This window comes from Oncorhynchus clarkii, chromosome 25 (genome assembly GCF_045791955.1).
Source record: "Oncorhynchus clarkii lewisi isolate Uvic-CL-2024 chromosome 25, UVic_Ocla_1.0, whole genome shotgun sequence".
Lineage (NCBI taxonomy): Eukaryota > Metazoa > Chordata > Actinopteri > Salmoniformes > Salmonidae > Oncorhynchus > Oncorhynchus clarkii.
This window is the reverse complement of record NC_092171.1, coordinates 24,223,731-24,245,378: the sequence shown is the minus strand read 5'-3', so window position 1 is coordinate 24,245,378 and position 21,648 is coordinate 24,223,731. Positions and strand designations below refer to the sequence as shown.

At 40.6% G+C, this 21,648-nt stretch overlaps 2 protein-coding genes across 2 annotated transcripts; one reads left to right on the top strand and one right to left on the bottom strand.

Annotated features, from left to right (window-relative positions):
* Positions 1–9,065: 9,065 nt before the first annotated feature.
* On the bottom strand, positions 9,066–13,331 carry LOC139383704 (growth/differentiation factor 6-A-like). Its single transcript, XM_071128258.1, is given in 3 exon segments — positions 9,066–10,057; positions 12,913–13,303; positions 13,305–13,331. Coding segments are annotated over 3 exon segments (1,410 nt in total).
* A 4,308-nt stretch (positions 13,332–17,639) lies between these two features.
* Positions 17,640–19,638, top strand: LOC139383703 (transmembrane protein 151B-like). The gene is made up of 2 exons (XM_071128257.1): positions 17,640–17,717; positions 18,214–19,638. Exons 1-2 carry the CDS (start codon positions 17,640–17,642, stop codon positions 19,636–19,638), a joined length of 1,503 nt encoding a protein of 500 aa, XP_070984358.1.
* Positions 19,639–21,648: the final 2,010 nt, after the last annotated feature.

Below are 21,648 nucleotides of genomic sequence, written 5' to 3'. Positions count from 1 at the left end.
GAACAGATCAAAAACAACATCCATTTTGCCATGGAAAAATGCACGTTAGTGTCAAACAACCTCAAAGGCATATTAACTCAAACATGCTTTCCTGCTGCGTGGAGAGAAAAATGTTGTTTCTGAATTATCCCAGACTCCTGTAGAACATGTTTGATTGCACATGGCAAAATGTGTTTGCACTTCAACTCAGTTGTATTTTATTTAGACTTTTCTGTGTTCTGTCAACACAGTCTGATACAGATAGCTTTTTCCATTTCCTGCCCTAAGGTGTAGTACCAGAACAATGTGTTTTTACAGCAGTGCATATTTATTGAATTCAGCCCTTTATCTGTGATGAAACAATGACAAGGCATGCTCATCATTCCAAAAGGTTAACTCCATCTAAAGTTGGATTTCCTATATTATGGAAATCTGAGAAACTCTATTTCTGACAGGAATCTGCAGACTTGGTGTTCATCTTTGACCTTCAACCTCTGGCAGAGTACTCCTTCCACTGTTGGCCACCAGCCACTGGTGATGTAACCATTTACAGGAAAGCTCTCTTCAAAAAGCCTTCCTTGGTATGTGTGTTTGACAGGGAGTCTCTAAACCTTGGTTTATTAGTTGGCTAGATATATTCGATATCTGCCATGTTGAACTGCAAATGAATATGGAAGGCTTAGTGTTATCTGAAGCTTAGGCTCCTGTTGAATACACACTGAGACGAATGTGTTTATACCATTGTGATGGATGAGATCTGGGCTGAGAGGGTGAGAGAGTTACAGGCTAGATGGGGTTTCGTTCTTCCTTGTCATTTCAGAAACAGACTAAATTAGAATTCAGAAACAGACTAAATTAGAAATTCATTACACAAACCAATTGGTGGTGCAGTAAAGTCGTGTGTTTATTATACTGTTAATCCTCTACTGAACATATGTTTGCGAGTTGTGCTCGTGTCAATTTGGTTTTACATGACTTTTGATTATAAAAACTCAGCAAAAAAAGAAACGTCCTCTCATTGTCAACTGTTTATTTTCAGCAAACTTAACATGTGTAACAATTTGTATGAACATAAGATTCAACAACTGAGACATAAACTGAACAAGTTCCACAGACATGTGACTAACAGAAATGGAATAACATGTCCCTGAACAAAGGGGGGGGGGTCAAAATCAAAAGTAACAGTCAATACCTGGTGTGGCCACCAGCTGCATTAAGTACTGCAGTGCATCTCCTCCTCATGGACTGCACCAGATTTTCCAGTTGCTGTGAGATGTTACCCCATTCTTCCACCAAGGCACCTGCAAGGTCCCGGACATTTCTGGGGGGAATGGCCCTAGCCCTCACCCTCTGATCCAACAGTTCCCAGACGTGCTCAATGAGATTGAGATCCGTGCTCTTCGCTGGCCATGGCAGAACACTGACATTCCTGTCTTGCAGGAAATCACTCCCAGACGAGCAGTATGGCTGGTGGCATTTTCATGCTGGAGGGTCATGTCAGGATGAGCCTGCAGGAAGGGTACCACATGAGGGAGGAGGATGTCTTCCCTGTAACACACAACGTTGAGATTGCCTGCAATGACAACAAGCTTAGTCCGATGATGCTGTGATACACTGCCCCAGACCATGACGGACCCTCCACCTCCAAACCGATCCCACTCCAGAGTACAGGCCTTGGTGTAACGCTCATTCCTTCGACGATAAACACAAATCCGACCATCACCCCTGGTGAGACAAAACCGCAACTCGTTAGTGAAGAGCACTTTTTGCCAGTCCTGTCTGGTCCAGCGACGGTGGGTTTGTGCCCATAGGCGACGTTGTTGCCGGTGATGTCTGGTGAGGACCTGCCTTACAACAGGCCTACAAGCCCTCAGTCCAGCCTCTCTCACCCTATTGCGGACTGATGGAGGAATTGTGCATTCCTGGTGTAACTCGGGCAGTTGTTGCAATCCTGTACCTGTCCCGCAGGTGTGATGTTTGGATGTACCGATCCTGTGCAGGTGTTGTTACACGTGGTCTGCCACTGCGAGGACGATCGGCTCGTCCTCTTCAATCGCGTTAAATCCATTTCAATCAGTGTAGATGAAGGAGAGGAGAAAGGTTCAAGAATAATTTTTAAGCCTTGAGACATGGATTGTGTATGTGTGCCATTCAGAGGGTGAATGGGCAAGACAAAACATGTAAGTCCCTTTTGAACGGGGTATGGTAGTAGGTGCCAAGCACACCGATTTGTGTCAAGAACTATAACGCTGCTGGGATTTTCACACTAGACAGTTTCCCGTGTGTATCAAGAATTGTCCACCACCCAAAGGACATCCAGCCAACTTGACACAACTGTGGGAAGCATTGGTGTCAACATGGGCCAGCATCCCTGTGGAACTCTTTCGACACCTTGTAGAGTCAATGCCCCAACGAATTGAGGATGTTCTAAGGGCAAAAGGCTTGGGTGCAACTCAATATTAGGAAGGTGTTCCTCATGTTTTGTATACTCGTTGTATGTTCTTTCACATCCATTGACTTGCTTTGTGATTGCAGTCCCCTAACTCTTTCACATTTCTCTTAACCCCCCCAAAATGGGGATCACTCCTAAGAAATATTTTGTGTGACAAAGAAATGTATCATTGATGACAAACTATTGGGTTTTTAAATTCTATTTCCCACAAAGAAAAACAATGTAGTGGTGTCTGAGTTTAATATTTTCTCTCATTTGCGCATGTCCATTTAAAGCAATGGCATGGTCCCTTTATCAAATTGCCCACAATTCAGAAAGTCCTGTGACTACTTTCCGTCTCTTTAGGAGGGGTTAAATAGTCTATTTCTTCCATAAAAGTACAACTAGATGGCAATAGAGACTGAAATGTGCAGGCAAAACACACAAGAACTGATTCAGGACAATTATCCCCATTCTAAAGATGTAGTGGCATTTACCTCAGTTGGGTTGAACCGAGGCAGGGACCTAAAACAGACTCCAGGGCCCATATTCATAAAGAATCTGAGTGGGAGTTCTCATCTTGGATCAGTTTTGATTATATGGACAGGGGGGGCAGATCCTAGATCAGCACTCCTACTCATTTTAGTCAAAATATGAGCCAAAATACTTTGCAATTATTTCTGCCAGTGTATAAATGTCAAGTTGCCAGAATAGCAGTTCGTTAATTAATGTCATTTATTTTTTGGAATCTGGCAAATTATTGGAATTCAACCATTTCTTGACCACTTAAGTGAAGGTGATCTCTGTGTTTTGAATGCAATAACCAAGACTATTATTTGAGCAAAAAATGATATAATCTTAGAAGTAAGAGTTTGCTTTTGTCAGAGAAAGCATTTATAGCTTTAAGTTGTCAGCCCTTTTTGGGTCTGGAAGGATGTGTTGGGCTTGCTGGCAACTGAAGGATTGCAAATTCTAGGACTGTAAAAGGATAAGGTTCTTGAATTGCCTTTGGGCAAAGTCATCTAAGATAAAACGTGTTTTTCGACAAGTTCCCATTTGGTTTTTGCTTGATTGAAATAACCTCAAGCTCAGGAATGACACCAGTGGATTAAACTAAACATTGAATTTAAGTCTTAACCACCAAGTCTTCAAACAGGTATTGGATTCACATTTCACCTAGCGGGCCTACATTTCAAACGAGCTGAGTGAAAATATGGATTCCAAGACTGCCACTGGGGAAATGCAGTATCCCAAGTATATTATTTGTTGGCCAGTGCAAGGAGAAACTGACGTTAGTTATACAATACCGGCAACATTGTTATTCTGAGGACTACATCTTGGTTTAAGCATTGTCTACACATTGTTGCATGCTTCGTGGTCATAATGAATTTTTTTTCTGTCAAGGAACTTGGTAGTGATCATGGACTGACAGCCGAGGCACCTGTGCATGCTCAAAGATCTGCTTTAGGTAAATATATCTTACCGTACCCAAACCCCAAGCTAGTTTTTACTTATGGAAAACAGAGGGAAACATGTCTGTAGAGAAAACCATCACCAGCTGCATTGTGGAGATATTGAAGGAAAGAATCCCTGTGTAAACCAAGCCTACTTTAATCTCCATTTTTGGCCCCCATTAAAGGGAATGACAAAAACCCTTAATTTGCTTATACTTGATTTAAACCATGAGACAATGGTATTTTGTGGAGGGAAATGTAGTAATCTTGCACTGGTGGATTGAATTGTGGCAAATCAAACAAGTATTACTGTTTAATGTCTCTTTAGTGGGGCAGGTCTCTTTCTGGTTCTTTCCTGTTCCACCATCGTCTGCAACAAATCAGAATTTTACCAAGTCCCTATATTGTTTTCCTTTGTTATGTTTTGTTATGACATTAAGAGAGCTTATTTTCAGCCTCCCTCAAATTGTTATAATAAAATTACATTATGACATATCCAAATCCCACAACATCAACTATGGGTTATTTTTGTCCCAAGGTCAAAAGCTCCTGTCTCCATTGATGTCTATGTTTCAAATCTAGCTAGTGCCATACAGGGAAGACTGTGGTAATCACAGTTTTGCTCTTACCTGTATTACGAAGGCTCTCACTGGCACTTACAGTCAGGAGGACAGGAAGATTACACATATTATTATCATCAATACAATATTTTATAAAATATTCTGTACAAAAAAAACAGATGAACAGAAAATGAGGATAAAGTGTGCTTACATATTATTTTTCAAATATATACTACTATAAGATATTTCCAAAAGAGAAAAGAGCTGTTTACAGTTAATTTACAATGACATTATTTACAGACCTTTATAACCCATAGAATACATACATACATACACACAGTGCACTTTACATGAACACATGTAGAACTAATGGCCGTCTAACGGTTAAATCTCAAACATTTCCCTTCTCAACAAAATAGCTTTTACTTGTACTATAATCCTCATACATGTTTTTCATACAATTTGTGTTTGTGAACTTCATATGGGTTTTTGCCAAAAAGCAAATGCTCTCTTGTTCAAAAAAAATCCACATAATAAATGTGGAAAGGAGGGGAAAGAAAGGGAAAGGCTACCTTTTTTCAAATTTCCCTTTCAAAGAATGGGGAAGACTGCATATTTGAATAGGTAGGAGCAAAATGATGGGGAAATACACATTGCATAGATGTTAAGTACTGGGCATTTCATATCAGAATCTCACTTCAATAATGAATAAATGTGCTTACAAAGAAAAGATGTCAGTGTTAACAGATACTAACTTTAACATTGCTAGATCAAGCTGCAACTGATAATATGGTTAAATTAGAATTAAGCATGCAGATCTCGAGACAGAATGCAGTCATACATTCACAGCAACATGTTGTACTGATGAAGCATCCATGAGTCTCAAAACAACCTCCACCCTAACCATTGCACAGCTTTCACCTTTTTTTGCCTTAGGCTTAGAGTCTGGGATTTTGAGGCATTTTCCCCCAAAGATTTCCACAACACTCCACACACTCAAAGCACATCCCAACATGTGTCAATTGTTCTTGGCAAAATTGCTCAATCTTTGTCAAGTTGAATGGCGATCATTGATTTACAGCCACAGATTTTCAAGCAGATTAAAGTTTACTCACAGTCACAAAATGTGCAACTATATGTGACAACTGTGCAGGGTGTGAATACTATTTCAAGACAATGGACGTGCTAAGACAAGCTTGGTGAAGTAAACATGCAATGAAGTATGGAACAATCCAATCACTGCCTTGTCCTGACATTTTTATGAAAATGTGTTTGGCATGATGATTCACAAAGAAACAGAAAAAAGCAATTGTACAAAGTAGTTGTAATAGGACACGGATACAAGAAAAGCAGACACACAGAAATGTTTCTGATATCAAGGCACAGCATACTAGAGGAGCTACTCTCTGGACTACATTAGCTTTGGGGATTTATTTTCTGCCTGACACTTTTGTTTAATTATCCTTTGCCATATTTATGTCATTTTTAATCAAGAAGCTTCTATGGTAACGGTTTTCCACTGAGTTTCAACTGCAGTGACATTCTGCTATCTTCAAAAAGGAGAGTCACTTTTTTTTGAAAATGCGAACTGTGACTATCCAACAGGACTATCAGCGAAAATAGTGACCACTTTTCTTAGAAAATGTGTACAATAGAGGAGTTTACAGGATGTTATATCATTATGCCCCCTTTTAATTTGACTAATGTTTAAATTGTATTAAACATTTATAGAAATCATGGCAAATTGATGGGAACTTTGCTATTGTTCAATGTCTGTTAGGTGATATCAATTATGTTGGGGGAGCTGTATTATCTGCCTCCTGGAGATTCTGCCACTGAATTTCCTCTGCTGTTTGAAAATAAACCACAAGCAGAGATTTTCTTGCGGTCGGTTTGTTTTTGAGCATAGTCCTTAGTTCAAAATGCCAGTATAGTCATTTTAGATGGATTTTGTTTAATTCACAAAGAACCAAATCGGTTGAACATAATCGTGAAAGAAAACCGTAAAAAATAAACAATCTCTGGTTTGGATGAAAAAATGTAGAACAAAATGCAAGAAAGCTGCTTTGGATTTTGGTTAGAAAGTAAATGAAATATTTTAACACACATCATTTCAAACAAAAGCAGCAAACGCTCAAATATGATATTAGTACAAAGTATCACCTATTTGCCGTTTGTGCAAAAAGATGGAAATATATCTACTTCAAGAAAATAATCTATAGATCTCAATACACCAGGCTAGGGTCATGCAGAAGGGTTCGCTAATCTCAAATTCAATTCAAGAAATTGAGTTTAACTTGGAATGACAGGAAATATAATTCAATTCAAACTGAGACTCAGTGATATGACGTTACCACAAACAGCGTTGCAACCAAAGTGTTCACGAGAGTTTAGAGCAAAAGGCTTTTACCAATACTATGAAACATCTGCGCAAGAGTTCTCTCTTGGGGACATCACATATGACCTGTGCCTAGTTTACTCATTGCAAGTAGTTTTGTTTCCTTTGTCTTGAATGTGCATATTTATTTACCTTGTGTTAATGTGATTCATCTGGGATTTGTGAAATAATATACAGTGGGGAGTTTACTCGTAATTACCACGTTGGAAAAGCAGGTGTTAATTTACGTCTTGCCGTGATAACTACGTTTGGAATGACAATGAACAAACACGGCAGGGAAGAGTTGGCTAAAGCACAAACATATCTGGACCACCAGGCTAATATGCAAGTAGAGTGAACTGTAAAATAAAACGCAATAAGTGAAAATGACATCCAAAGACCAACACACGTTTGTTTGATCAATATTATTTTGCAAAATCATGTGCTCTTATAATTCAGTACCTGAAGTGCTAAAAAGTGAATTTCAATATTCAATTTCACTGACTAACAAGGAATTTCTATGGACATTATAGCCTATTTTTTCTGTGCTGTTTACATGGAGTTGAATCGCCATTTCAATCTCAAGTGATCATGGGATCTGCTTGTTTTAGTCATATACATTACCAGCTGTAGTTCATAGCCTACCCTGAAAAAATCTAACTTTTCTCAGTTGCAAGAAATAATAAATCAGTCTTCGTGCCATAAAAATATATTTCAAATTCTCCATATCGCCTGTTAAATATTCCATATCATAAACCCCGGATCTTTGCATAGTAATGATCTATGTAATGACATAGAGTGCATATAAGCAAATGCATGGTGACACAGCTACTGATGGAAGTTAGCATTGTGAATGGGACCCTTACCATACCCCTAACTAAAGATCACTGTTCCTTCGGCTGATAGACAGAGGTTTTCTACAGCAGATAACTGTTAGCTTATCTGTTAGCTGTTTCAACTCTCTAGAGACAGCAGGAGCGGTAGAGAGACTCTCAATGACCAGCCAACTGACATTTACTCCTGAGGTGCTGACCTGTTGCACCCTCTACAACCGCTGTGATCATTATTATTTGACCATGCTGGTCATTTATGAACATTTGAACATCTTGGCCGTGTTCTGTTATAATCTTCAGCCGGCACAGCCAGAAGAGGACTGGCCACCCCTCATAGCCTGGTTCCTCTCTAGGTTTTTTCCTAGCCACTGTGCTTCTACAGCAAATCAAATCAAATTTTATTTAACCTGCAATCACCTGCATTGCTTGCTGTTTGGGGTTTTAGACTTGGTTTCTGTACAGCACTTTGAGATATCAGCTGATGTAAGAAGGGCTATATAAATACATTTGATTTGATAACTCCAGAAAATGGGTGATGTTCTCTGTCCTGCTCAAAAGATTAATAATAATATCCAGATTGCTCACAACACCGAGCGCAGCATTTATCTAAAAAACTATATTTTAACCATGTCCAAGAGATGACGGTAGTGTCTTAAGTAAGACGTGTGTAGGCTATGTGCTGCAACTGCAAAATGCAATATACAAAAGTCCTTTTTGATTGTGTCCTCTCATACATTTGAAATGTTGTTATTTGGTAAGAGCAAGCACAATGGGAGCAGTTTATTGGACAGATGTCTTGTGAGATGTAATAATTTACTTAATGTTATTTTGAGTTTTCCATATAGGCACACAAATGTACTCTAGCACTGTTATCATAACACTATAAATCTGGGCTTGTTTTATTCCTCCCAACAAATTCTGTCTGCTGCTCAGTAAATTCAAAGCTAGGGCTGATGTTTTATACACTACTAAAGCAGTGTTCTAGAACCAAAGTCAGAAGCATAGCAGACATTTACTGAAGTTGACAGCATCGAACAACATGCAGAGCCATGGGGACAGAGAGAGAGAGAAACTAGAGAGAGCCAGAGCATGTTAGGAGTAAAAAAAAATGCTAAAGAGCTCAAGAAATAAAATGGCAGCTCAATGACATGTTTTAATAAATTAAGCAGCAAATAAGATTATGTTCCCCATAAGCAGAGGCAGATCAGTAATGAGCATACTTGTCTGTACTTTTTTCAACAAATCACAAAATACAGCTGGTTTAGAGGGAAGAGATAGGGGGAGGCGAGTGTTAATAAGCGCTTTAAACCACCAACGTATTTTCCCACAAAACAAACAAACTCCGCTCTTTGCAAGCCCCAGTCCAAAATTCCAGAATGACGAGACTAGCGCCACGCAAGACTAGCACCACCACCCCTCTCTGTTGCTATGCTACCTGCAGCCACAGCTCTCCACCACCATGTCCTCATACTGCTTGTAGACCACATTGTTGCCAGAGTCAATGTAGAGGATGCTGATGGGGCTGAGTTTGGAGGGGACACAGCAGCTGGGCGGGCTGGATTCAGGGTCCATAGAGTTCATAAGTGTCTGAATGATGGCGTGATTTGTTGGCTCCAGGTGTGAGCGCAGCGGAAAGTCACACACGCCCTCACAGTGGTGCGCCTCGTAATCCAGCGGTGCGATGATCCAGTCGTCCCAGCCCAACTCCTTGAAGTTGACATGGAGCGGCCTACGGCTGCAGCGAGTCTTCCTGCGCCCTCCACCTCCCCTTCCTCCTCCACCACCACCTCCCCCTCCTCCCCCACCAGCTCCGCCTATAGATCGGCCGGTGAGGGCAGTCCGGCGTTGGCGTCGCCTGGGTAGGTGACCAATCACATCACCAGAGAGGTCCGAAGGGTCCAGAAAACCCAAGTCTCTTCGCACTGCCTTCATCTGATCCCTGATCTCCTTGAACAGGTTCTCTGTCCTGCGGGTGCGAGAAAAAGCCACCAGCAAGGCCCTCTCCTGGGGCTGCCGAGACCGGCGTCCCAGCCCTACTGTAAGAGGGTTGGCTGCTTCTTTGGTCAACTCCGAAACAACCAGCAGGTCAAAGCAGGCCACGAGGAGGTCATTGCCCGCTGCTGTCCTGTGGCTCCTCCGCCGAGCCTTCACGCTGGCCCACACGTCAAATACATCCCATTTGGGAGGCTCGCGGTCCAGAACGTCGACTGTCCTGGAGTCCAGCAGCCGTCTCCCAGAGTTCCCCTTAGAGGAACATGTGTAGAGGAGGAGGCGATAAAGGTTCCTGCCCCACGTCAGCATAGGGAGGCGATCCAGCGATGGCTTTCTCAGGATCCTCAGTTCTGCCTCCACGATCTCATCTGTCCTGGACAGGCTGGAGAGGTCGAAGAGATAGCGCTGGCCACTTCCCCAGGAGGGGGGATCTGTAGGGGAAGAAAACACAGGCTAGTCATTTGAATCTCACACCAACACATACACAGTTATTAAAACACAGTTACTCAAAAAGAGGGTGGTAAACGAAATCAAGCACTGGTCAGCCGACTTAAATCTCTTTGAGTGTCTGTGACCATATGTAAACAAGTATTCAACGTTTGGCAGAAACGCCCCTTTGGTCAATTGCAGTGGCTTTCTAAGGTGGACAGAAAGCATGCAGCCATGAAGCGCTGTCTGTGTGTGTCCCCCTCGGTGGGAATACTGTTTGGGCCTGAATCGCCTGAGTCCACATGCAAGCAACAGAGCTGACGAAAGCCGCAGGAGCAGGCCAGGAGGAAAGCACTTGGCTGACCTCTAGTCAGGCCCAAGCCCTTGGCAGAATGCACTAATTACACTGATTGAGTGAGCGGAGGGCTTGGCGAGACACTGGAGAAATTTAAACTGAAGTGGCCTCAACTCCCTCTCTTCATCTGTCCATAGTTACACATTTCAGAGGAGTGGTGGCTTTTGAGATTTTAACACACCAAAGTGATGGGAATGTAATGTAAGTTTAGTGTAATGTTTGGATTTCATAACGTTCTGGGTGCACATTCAGCTGTAATCCACAAACAGATAGCGAGCGACCTGGCACTCACCTCCTGATGAGGTATCACATACATGAAAAGGAAAGACAGTAGAATCTTTAAATCATTTCTATGCATCTCTAATGTGTTAGTCAAGTCCACGTCCTCCTCTCCACTGATAATTTAAATAGGCACGTAACAGCTATTCACCGTATGTCAACCATACCACAGTTGCAACCATGAGATGTGGCAGAGGGGAAAGCTTTATAAGAGGGAACAGACTGTTTCAAAAGTTTTGATGTTGACATCCAGCCCAAGCATGAAGTCCTGGGATACAATGCAACCTGAGGACAAAACCACAGTTCCATGGTAAAACATGAAGGGACTTTCCTCTCCAATACAGATGAGTACCATAAGAATCCAAGGCCAGATTGTGGCATCATGTCATTGATGCATTATTGAAGGGACCTCAAAATAAAACATAATTGTGCACAGTGAGGCTCCTGCTGGAAAAGAACGCACAAGGCTTTGGTGAATGCAGAGGATCTGTAACCGTTGTCCCCCTGTGAGAAAGACCAGCCAGGCAGGCTTAAGTGGAATACCCAGACAATGAAAGGTGAAGGGAGCAGCACTATCCTAGCAAATATCCGCTTGCTAGACAAAACAATGACATAACCCAGACAATGCTGTAGTCTCAGTTTATAAAAGATGATAAAAGATTACCTGGATTCTTTTCATCCCTTCTGTGTTTACATGTACCTGAGGTGAACTTGCCCTCAGAGTTTTATTGGGTCAAGTGAATAAGAAAATCATTGCAATACATTCAAAATCACATGCAGGTGCACATTGATAAATAAATAAATAGATGGAACTAAATGACATCAATAAAAAACTATAATATTGTTGTGATACTAGCCGCTGACTCTGAAACCAAAATGCAAGAAATGACTCTTCAGGGATATAAAATTATAGTTATTGTATAATTGATGAATTTAAATTATATTGCATCAAGACAGAAAAGATATTCATGCCTTTTATGGAATCTACCTGCACTTGTACCTCCTAATTTTGTTTGAAAATTAAAACAAGTTTGGAATCACCAAAAAGACAATGTAAATGACTGAACTCCTTTGAAAAGAATAACACATTACTTAACACACAGTATAACATGTTTTGAGAGGGAGTAGAGAAAGAATGATTTGCCACAGGTCCCTACAAACAAAAATTATAATAATCGTTGTTGTTGTTAGTATTATATTTTTCATTATTGTTGTTATCATTTATAGGTTTAAATTATCCTAAAACATTGTTATTTATATTACATACAAATGTATTCCGAGTCCTGACTAATAAATTGCACAATGCAAAAATTCACAATAGCCCAATAGAAAACAATCGTTTTGGATATACTGTAGTTAAGGGATATGTGTGTTTTGGACATAGCTAGTTTAGTGACTTGTTCTTGCAATAAAATGTTATGGAATAGGCCTACTGAAAGAGTATATTTATTAAAACTAATATTTTGTGACAATCTTTGAACACCAGTTTTAAATTACAAGTATCTTTTTTATCAGCAACACCTGGACTGGGGGAAAGCAGGCCTTTTCGAAGTGTTTAGCTCAAGGTGCCCGTGAGGTTTTATACATCGCAGATGTTGGAAATCGGAGACATTTGCCTACATATTTAGTTCGAAGTATTTCGAGTATTTCCCAAATAAATGTGAAACAAATGTACTATACCTTCCCAAATAATGTTTCATTCGTAGCCTACATTACTTTCGACTTTTCAATAAGTCATTGTTGTCGGAATGTGTAGGCCTATAGGGGCGCATTTGAAATTAATGCATTCATAAATAATGGATGCTGAAGAAGGAAATTGTCAAGCAATTCGCTGTTAGGGTTTTTTAAAGATATTGCAATTTATGTTTTTTGAATGATGAGTTGCGATTTTAATGAATTAATATGGAGAAAAAAAGTTAATCCTATGACAGACATTTTTGTAAATATACCCAAAGCACTTGTTGCATGTTGCCTTTGCAGTCTCGTATTTACCATATCCTTTTCCAACGTGGGCTAGTCCACATAGGCTGAGCAAATGGCACTGTAGATATTTGGATAACTGATTGATTATAGGCTAACCAATTAATCACCTAACTTATTAAATGCAGTATAAACAGCTACATGAATAGCCTTCATACCCAGAATAAATGACAACCACCATGGTTAACAGTCTAACTCGAGTAATAATAATAAGCCTAGGCTACTGATATGACTTTCACCCACCTTTTCCTTGATCCACGAAACTGGTCACCGTGTTGGCATGTCTTGCGGAGCGAGGAACACTGCTGTTAAGACCTCTTCTCTCTATTTCAGAGAGTGTCCTGTATAGCGATACCATATAGTCATGGGGGACGATAGTATCATTTATCGGAGGGTCTTTCCTGGACACCGCGATCGGCTTTCTCCGACTCTGCTCATCCAGATGTGAAACAAGCCCGTTATCATCTGCGCTAGAGGGGTACTGCAATGATCCAAGTACCGCTGCCTCCAGAATATTCCCAAAGCACAGGGAAAACCATAGCAAAGGAGCAGCAGTCCTAATAGGATCCATTTTCAGTGGTCTATAGCTGTAAATGAGAAAGTTGGACGGGTTTGATTACTTTGGAAACTCCCCTTTGCTCTTTAGATTGTGTTAATATCATGGATTTGGCTGACACTGAGTGGCTACATTGTCTTCTCTATTGCACTGTGTTCAAACAGCGCCCCTAGCGAGGATCAGCAATTGTAAGCTACCTTTTAAATCGAGATGCTTGTGTCTCCCCCGTTCTTTCCACAGACAAAGTGATGAGCTACTCATATTTGGAAACACTTTATATTAATAAGGTAGGTAGGTCTAGGATTTATTGAATCTATAAACTGTTAATACATCGTGTATATAGGGTTTATTAATAGTTTATGAACCTGTAATAAACAGTTAAAATACATTGGTAGATTTGTGTTGTTGTTGCCAAATAGCAGTAGGCTAGTGTTAAGTACTTCAGTAAAAATACTTTAATGTACTGCTTAAGTATTTTGGGGGGGTATTTTTTTAAACTATTTATATTTTCGAGTACTTTTACTTCACTACATGCCTGAAGACAATCATGTACTTCTTACTCCATACATTTTCCCTGACACCCAAAAGTCCTCGTTACATTTTTAATGCATAGCAGGACTGAAATTCACGCACTAATCAAGAGAACATACCTGGTCATCCCTACTGACTCTGATCTGGCGGACTCACGGACTCATGCAACACAAATGTTTCATTTGTAAATTATGTCTGAGTGTTTGAGTGTGCCTCTGGCTATCCCTAAATTAAATAGATTTGCTTAATATAAGGAATTTGAAACAATTTATACTTTTGATACATAAGTATATTTTAGCAATTACATTTACTTTTGATACTTAAGTATATTTAAAACCAAATACTTTTAGACTTTTACTTAGTATTTTACTTGGTGACTTTCACTTTTACTTGAGTCGTTTTCTATTAAGGTATCTTTACTTTTACTCAAGTATGACAATTGTGTACTTTTTCCTCCACTGCCAAATAGTGAGCTTATGAATGCACTGTAGCCTATTGATTAATAACCTGTTATTATTTCCAGTGCACACAGCTAATGAACATGTATTCGTTTATTTATAGATGTATAAATATATAGACTTAACTAATAATTCACCATTAGGTCTATGGGCCTATACTGAAACTATTTTACATAAGCCTAATTTCAATGTAAATAGTTACCAATTTCAGTTATTTATAAATGCTGCCATATGTATTGGAGTGGAAAATTACCCATAAATATTCTGATATATTTTGCGCGAAATTCAGTAGGCCTGTTAATAGAAATAGCTGCAGTTGACATACACAACAAATTACAACTTTGTAGGCCTTGTTACTGCCTTAGTTTTTCCACATACAGTGCATTCTGGAAAGTATTCAGACCCCTTCCCCTTTTCCATATTTTGTTATATTACAGCCTTATTAAAACATTTATTATATTAATTTTGTTCTTCATTAATCTACACACAATACCCTGGAAACAGGTTTTAGAAATGTTTGCAAATGTATTAAAAATAAAAACAGAAATACCTTATTTACATAAATATTCAGACCCTTTGCTATGAGATTCGAAATTGAGCTCACGTGCATCCTGTTGCCATTGATCATCCTTGAGCTGTTTCTACAACTTGATTGCAGTCCACCTGTGGTAAATTCAATTGATTGGACATAATTTGGAAAGGAATACACCTGTCTATATAAGGCCCCACAGTCGACAGTGCATGTCAGAGCAAAAACCAAGCCAGTAGATCGAAGGAATTGTCCATAGAGCTCTGAGACAGGATTGTGTCAAGGTACAGATCTGGAGAAGGGTACCAAAACATTCTGCAGCATTGAAGGTCCCCAAGAACACAGTGACCTCCATCATTCTTAAATGAAAGAAGTGTGGAACCACCAAGACTCTTCCTAGAGCTGAGGAGTGGCTTCCATCTGGCCACTCTACCATAAAGGCCTGATTGGTAGAGTGCTTCAGAGACGGTTGTCTTTCTGGAAGGTTCTCCCATCTCCACAGAGTGACCATCAGGTTCTTGGTCACCTCCCTGACCAAGGCCCTTCTCCCCCGATTGCTCAGAAACATGCGTGAATTGCACAATTTTTGAAACTGAGCAATTGGGAGAAGGGCCTTGGTCGGGGAGGTGACCAAGAACCCAATGATCACTCTGACAGAGCTCTAGAGTTCCTCTGTGGAGAAGGGAGAACCTTCCAGAAGGACAACCATCTCTGCAGCACTCCACCATTCAGGCCTTAATGGTAGAGTGGCCAGACGAAAGCCACTCCTCAGTAAAAGGCACATGACATGACTTGAAGTTTGACAAAATACCCCTAAAGGACTCTCAGACCATGAGAAACAAGATTCTCTGGTCTGATGAAACCAAGATTGAACTCTTTGGCCTGAATGCCAAGCGTCAAGTCTGGAGGAAACCTGACACCATCCCTACAGTGAAGTATGGTGGTGGCAGCATCATGCTGTGGGGATGTTTTTCAGCGGCAGAGATTGGGAGACTAGTCAGGATTCCATCTATAAGTCTTTGCTAGGTATAGCTCCGCCTTATCTCAGCTCACTGGTCACCGACCCGTAGCACACGCTCCAGCAGGTATATTTCACTGGTCATCCCCAAAGCCAACACCTACTTTGGCTACCTTTCCTTCCAGTTCTCTGCTGCTAATGACTGGAACGAATTGCAAAAATCCCTGAAGTTGGGACTTCAGTGAGACTTACTAACTTTAAGCGTCAGCTGTCAGAGCAGCTTACCAATCACTGCAGCTGTACACAGCCCATCTGTAAATAGCCCATCCAACCAACTACCTACCTCATCCCCATATTTGTTTTTGTTTTTCTGCTCTTCTGCACACCAGTATTTCTACTTGCACATCCTCATCTGCACATTATCACTCCAGTGTAAATTGCTAAATTGTAATTACTTTGCCACTATTGGCCTATTTATTGCCTTACCTCCTTACTTCATTTGCACCCACTGTATACAGATTTTTCTATTGTGTTATTGACTGTAGGTTTGTTTGTCCCATGTGTAACTTTGTGTTGTTGTTTTAGTCGCACTGCTTTGCTTTATCTTGGCCAGGTCGCAGTTGTAAATGAGAACTTGTTCTCAACTGGCCTACCTGGTTAAATAAAGGTGAAATAAAAAATAATAATAATAACAAGGATTGAGGGAAAGATGAACGGAGCAAAGTACAGAGAGATCCTTGATGAGAACCTGCTCCGGAGCGCTCAGGACCTCAGACTGGGGCGAATGTTCCCCTTCCAACAGGACAACGACCCTAAGCAGTGGCTTTGGGACAAGTCTCTGAATGTCCTTGAGTGGTCCAGCCAGAGCCCGGACTTGACGGTGCTTCAACAAAGTACTGAGTAAAGGGTCTGAATACTTATGTAAATGTGATATTTCCGTTTTTTATTTTTAATACACTTGCAAAAAAATCAATAAACCTGTTTTTGCCCTGTCATTATGGGGTATTGCGTGTAGATTGATGAGTGGGGGAAACAATTTAATCAGTTTTAGAATAAGGCTGCAACATATCAAAATGTGGAAAAAGTGAAGTGGTCTGAATACTTTCTGAATGCACTGTACATGTGCATACGATGCCATCTGCTGTTTCATTTAGGGTTTGCATTTCAGAACAATATTTTAACTTGCACTCAAGACATCTCTTTTTAAACATAGCCAACATAACAATTTCACCATGTCTTGCCCATATAAGTAGCTATATGCTTTTGCCTTTTTGTTTTCTTACCATTTTTTTCTGTGTTTTGTTGTGTTTATGTATGTTATGTATTGAGTATACATTAAATTAGGCTATAGTAGGCCTACATAGTATTATTAGTAGGCTAGTATTAATAGGCGTAATTAGAATTAGTAGTATTGTTATAGGCTTGTATTAGTCATGCTAATATTATTATTACTATTGGGTATTATTGTTAGGTTGTTATTCATATTATACAACGGCATTATAACAGGTGTATGAGCCGACCTTATATGTTCAGGTTGACTACAAAATGCTCAGTGGACAGTGTGACTTCAGCGTACCGACAAGGTCATGTTCCTCAATCTGAGTGAGGGAGAATTCAAACACTATTCTAAATAGACTGATTCTCTTGCAAGTTGCCGCTGGCATAAATGTTTTCTTGTTTGCGACATTTTTATCACAGCTCAGAATGGGTCATTTATTGGTCTGTTACCTGCATGTTTTATTCGATGAAATGTTTGCTAGCAGATCTCTCGGCTGCTGCCTTGATGGGGTATAAAGGCTATGATTAGCAAATAAATCAAGATATTTGTGTGCAAATTAACAAAGGACACTGGATAGATACAAGCGACTATCTCAACGTCGGAGCAAGCAATTTAAGCGCAATTCGCAACTCCACGCCCTACTGCTAATCGGTACCACAATGTCCCCTCCAGCCTCCGCTGCGGCAGCGAGTGAGAGCAGTACAACCACCGTTTTCGAGGAAGACACCAGAGAAGAGGTACCACTCTCATATCATATTATGCTGCCATAAAATTGCCAGAAGCCTTGCTATAATAAAACATGTTCATAACCTCAGGCATAAAGCACCCAACCCCTTCCATGTTTTTGGCTGAATGTCACAGATGTTGCATAGCCTACATTATTTGATATTCATGACAATCGATCAGGGGGTATGGCAATTATTTTGATCATTTGATGTTGGTTAATAGTATTTGCAAGATAAATAGCTATTTACCAAGTATTTTCCTATTAAGAGTTGGTAGGCTATATGTTTCAATTGACTATAGGTTTAGACTGATTAATGTAAGAGCTGAGCTACCTTGCTGTGCATCAAATAGGAGCTTCATAGAAGAAGGGGGGAAAACATATTGATAACAAAACGTCAGAAGCCCCCAAAGGAATCAAATGTTGAATGGTTAGAATTTTGTAATGGTGTGTCCGTTTACATTTACCAACACTGTATCCACTCTTTTTTGCATGCTTTGAATTAACAGCAGAGGCCCTTGAAGCAATCCCTGAGCAAGTCCCTGTGTAGAGAGAGCTTCTGGAAATGCCTGCTGCTCTCCATGCTCATGTACGGCTGCATGGGAGCCATGGTGTGGTGTCATGTCACCAAGGTGACTCGCCTCACCTTTGACAGTGCCTTCAAAGGGAAGTCCATGATGTACCATGACAGCCCCTGTTCTGACGGATACATCTACATCCCTCTGGCTTTCCTGCTCATGCTCTACCTGGTCTACTTGGTGGAGTGCTGGCACTGCAATGCCAAGAGTGAGCTGCAGCATAAAATGGATGTAGAGGGCATTTATGAACGTATCCAAAGGATGCAGCAAGCAAAACCCTGTATCTGGTGGAAGGCCATTAGCTACCATTATGTTAGACGGACTCGGCAGGTCACACGCTATCGTAATGGGGACGCTTACACCAGCACACAGGTCTACCACGAACGGGTCAACACCCATGTGGCTGAGGCTGATTATGACTATGGTCACTGCGGGATGAAGGACATCTCAAAACAACTGCTTGGTCTGGAGAAGGCCCCACTCACCAAACTGAGGTTCACCAAGTGCTTTAGTTTTGCAAATGTGGAGTCTGAGAACTCCTACCTCACCCAAAGAGCAAGGTTCTTCACTGACAATGAGGGGCTTGATGACTATATGGAGGCACGGGAGGGGATGCACCTGAAGGACATTAACTTAAAGGAGTGTGTGATTGTGTTTTCTGAACCTGACCACCACCCATGGTATGTGTCTCATCATGTGTTCTGGGCAGCATCCTTCCTCACCTTATCGTGGCCCCTGAGGGTTTTCACAGAGTACCGCACTGCCTACGTCCATTACCGTGTGGAGAAACTCTTCGGGGCGGATTACGTCCCTGTGACGCCTCTCGATGAACGCCCTTACAGCCACCGGATCCCCCGGGTCAACACCATCGACAGCACAGAGCTGGAGTGGCACATCCGTTCTAACCAGCAGTTAGTGCCTAGCTACTCTGAGGCCGGACTCATGGAACTGGCCCAGTGCTCCTCTGGTGGCTTTGGCGGTTTAAGACAGAACTGCGAGCGCTGTCACCGGGCAATGAGCAGCTCCTCTGTTTTCTCCAGGAGTGCCCTCAGCATATGTACCAGCAGTAGCCCGCGGGTCGGCCGGGTGCCCTACAGTGGCAGCCGCTTCTCCTTGGGCCGGCGCTACGGATCGCGACGCAGCTGTTTCTGGAGGAGTAGAAGCAGTTTGGATGAGCAATTGAGTCCCAGTGAGAACACCCGCTGCCTTTCCGGGCGCCTAACCACTGACGACGAGGACCCCCCAGATTACCAAGATGCCCTCTGCTTCCCCGTGCTAATTTTTCACTGTAGTGAGAACTGCCACAATCACAGGTCCTTTCATAGGAATGGGTCCTGTGTGGAGACCTCTCTATGACAATGCAATGTATTCACAGATAGCATGACTTTGTGTGTGAACAAAGATGTTTGCCCCGTGTGACACTAACAACTACAGAAAACCTCATGGCATAAGATTGTTAATGGGATTGGATAGATGTAAATCTTAGGTGCATATTCCCTCAATACCTTTTAACTAGTGATCACTAGGGGTTACATTTAGGCAGTGACAACTCTAAAATATGGAGATGTTACCAAAAAAGAAATGTACACATTCAATGCAGTCAAGTAATTTTTTTGGGAAACTTTAGGCATAAGCCAAGGCCGGTGGGGATGGATGCTGGAGTCTATGTTCTATATACGTTAATAAGTGTATTGAGTATAATTGTATTTGCATTCATTTCATAAATACTTTCATAAAGTCTTCCTCTTAATTATGAAATAACAATACACATTTATTCAACACATCAGTTGAGAGAAGTTTTTCAAATTAAAGTAATCTGGAAAAAAAATCAACAGCAATAACTATGACTTCACCATTCTCTCATAATTGGAACCAACATGTTGAGATAACTGCCAAATGAAAACAAACATCAATGGCACAGTTTCTATGACTTCCTTTTGTTTGTATCAGTTCTATTTGAACACTATATGATAGTCACATAGGCTATTGAAATGTAACATTGCTTACTTAATCTGCAAGTGGTGCCCCAACACCTTTTTAACAAGACAGAACTGCGAGCGCTGTCACCGGGCAATAAGCAGCTCCTCTGCAAGTTATACAACTACACTTTTCAGAGGGGTTTTGGTTTTCCCATTGGTTTAATAATATGAAGCACATGAGACATATTTTCATATAAGAACATGGCTCCAATTCTTTCCAACAACTCACAAATATCTGTTAATAATCACTTAAGGTCACACTAGACATGATGAATTGTAGCTGTAAATGTTGAATTGTATATGAATGTTAATGTATATTTCTTCTCAAACTTTGTAGCAAGTATGTGTTTAAATTGACAAATATATATATTAACATGTCTGGAAAATACATAAAATATGACAGTGATGGGAAAAGTAATTCCATAGTCTTGTGCAATGCAAATAAGATATTGCAACAAAATAATCACAAATAATAAATACACTGTCACCAGTTTGTGAGGCACATTGTATCCTTTGAATGATTGAAAAAATAAACCTCCCACTGGGTACAGAAATCATTTCAATGTCTATTCCACGTTGGTTACACGTCATTTCATTGAGATGACTTGGAAACAACGTTGATTCAACCAGTGTGTGCCCAGTGGGGTACTGATCACAAACCAACATTTAGGTTAAAATATATATATATATATATATTTTAAAAAGAGCATGAACAAATACTGATTAAAATTTTTGATTGAAATATTGGAAAATATTCATTTAAATGTTATGGAAAAAACAAGAATGTCGCCCATACGCCTCTGATTTATTTGTGTAGTTTTCATGAGGTGTAAATACACCTGTACTAGGCTACACTCTCTTTCCAATAAAAAGCAACATACTGATACTCTTGCTTGTGCAGATTGTATTTTCCTCTACGATGTCTCTTATGCGCTTGATTATTGGTAGGATATGATGATAATGGTGCACATTTTCCATATTTTTGCCTTCACATTAATTTTCACCGTTTACAGGTCAGACTTTTAATTTGAAGGATCATCAAACTTGACGCGGAAGTGATTTGACTGTTGCAAGCTTCACAAGGGTCAAATCAGAGATACTTTTGAGGATATTGGCAAACTCCACTGAAAACGCCCATAGTCAATGTTGCCCATGCGTGGTCAATGGGCACGGTGCATTCTGGGCTGGGCTATTCTGGACAAGGAAAACTCTCTTTTAAGGAGTGAATGGGAGAAAATTGATTGCTAGCTCAAAAACCGACATTAGCATGATTTCGTGAACAAGAATATCTTCAGATATGTGGGATAATTAACTTGTTCACTGTAATATCGTATAGCTTAGAAATAGACACATTACGTACTTTCGAGGAAAATAGGCAGGTTTCTCG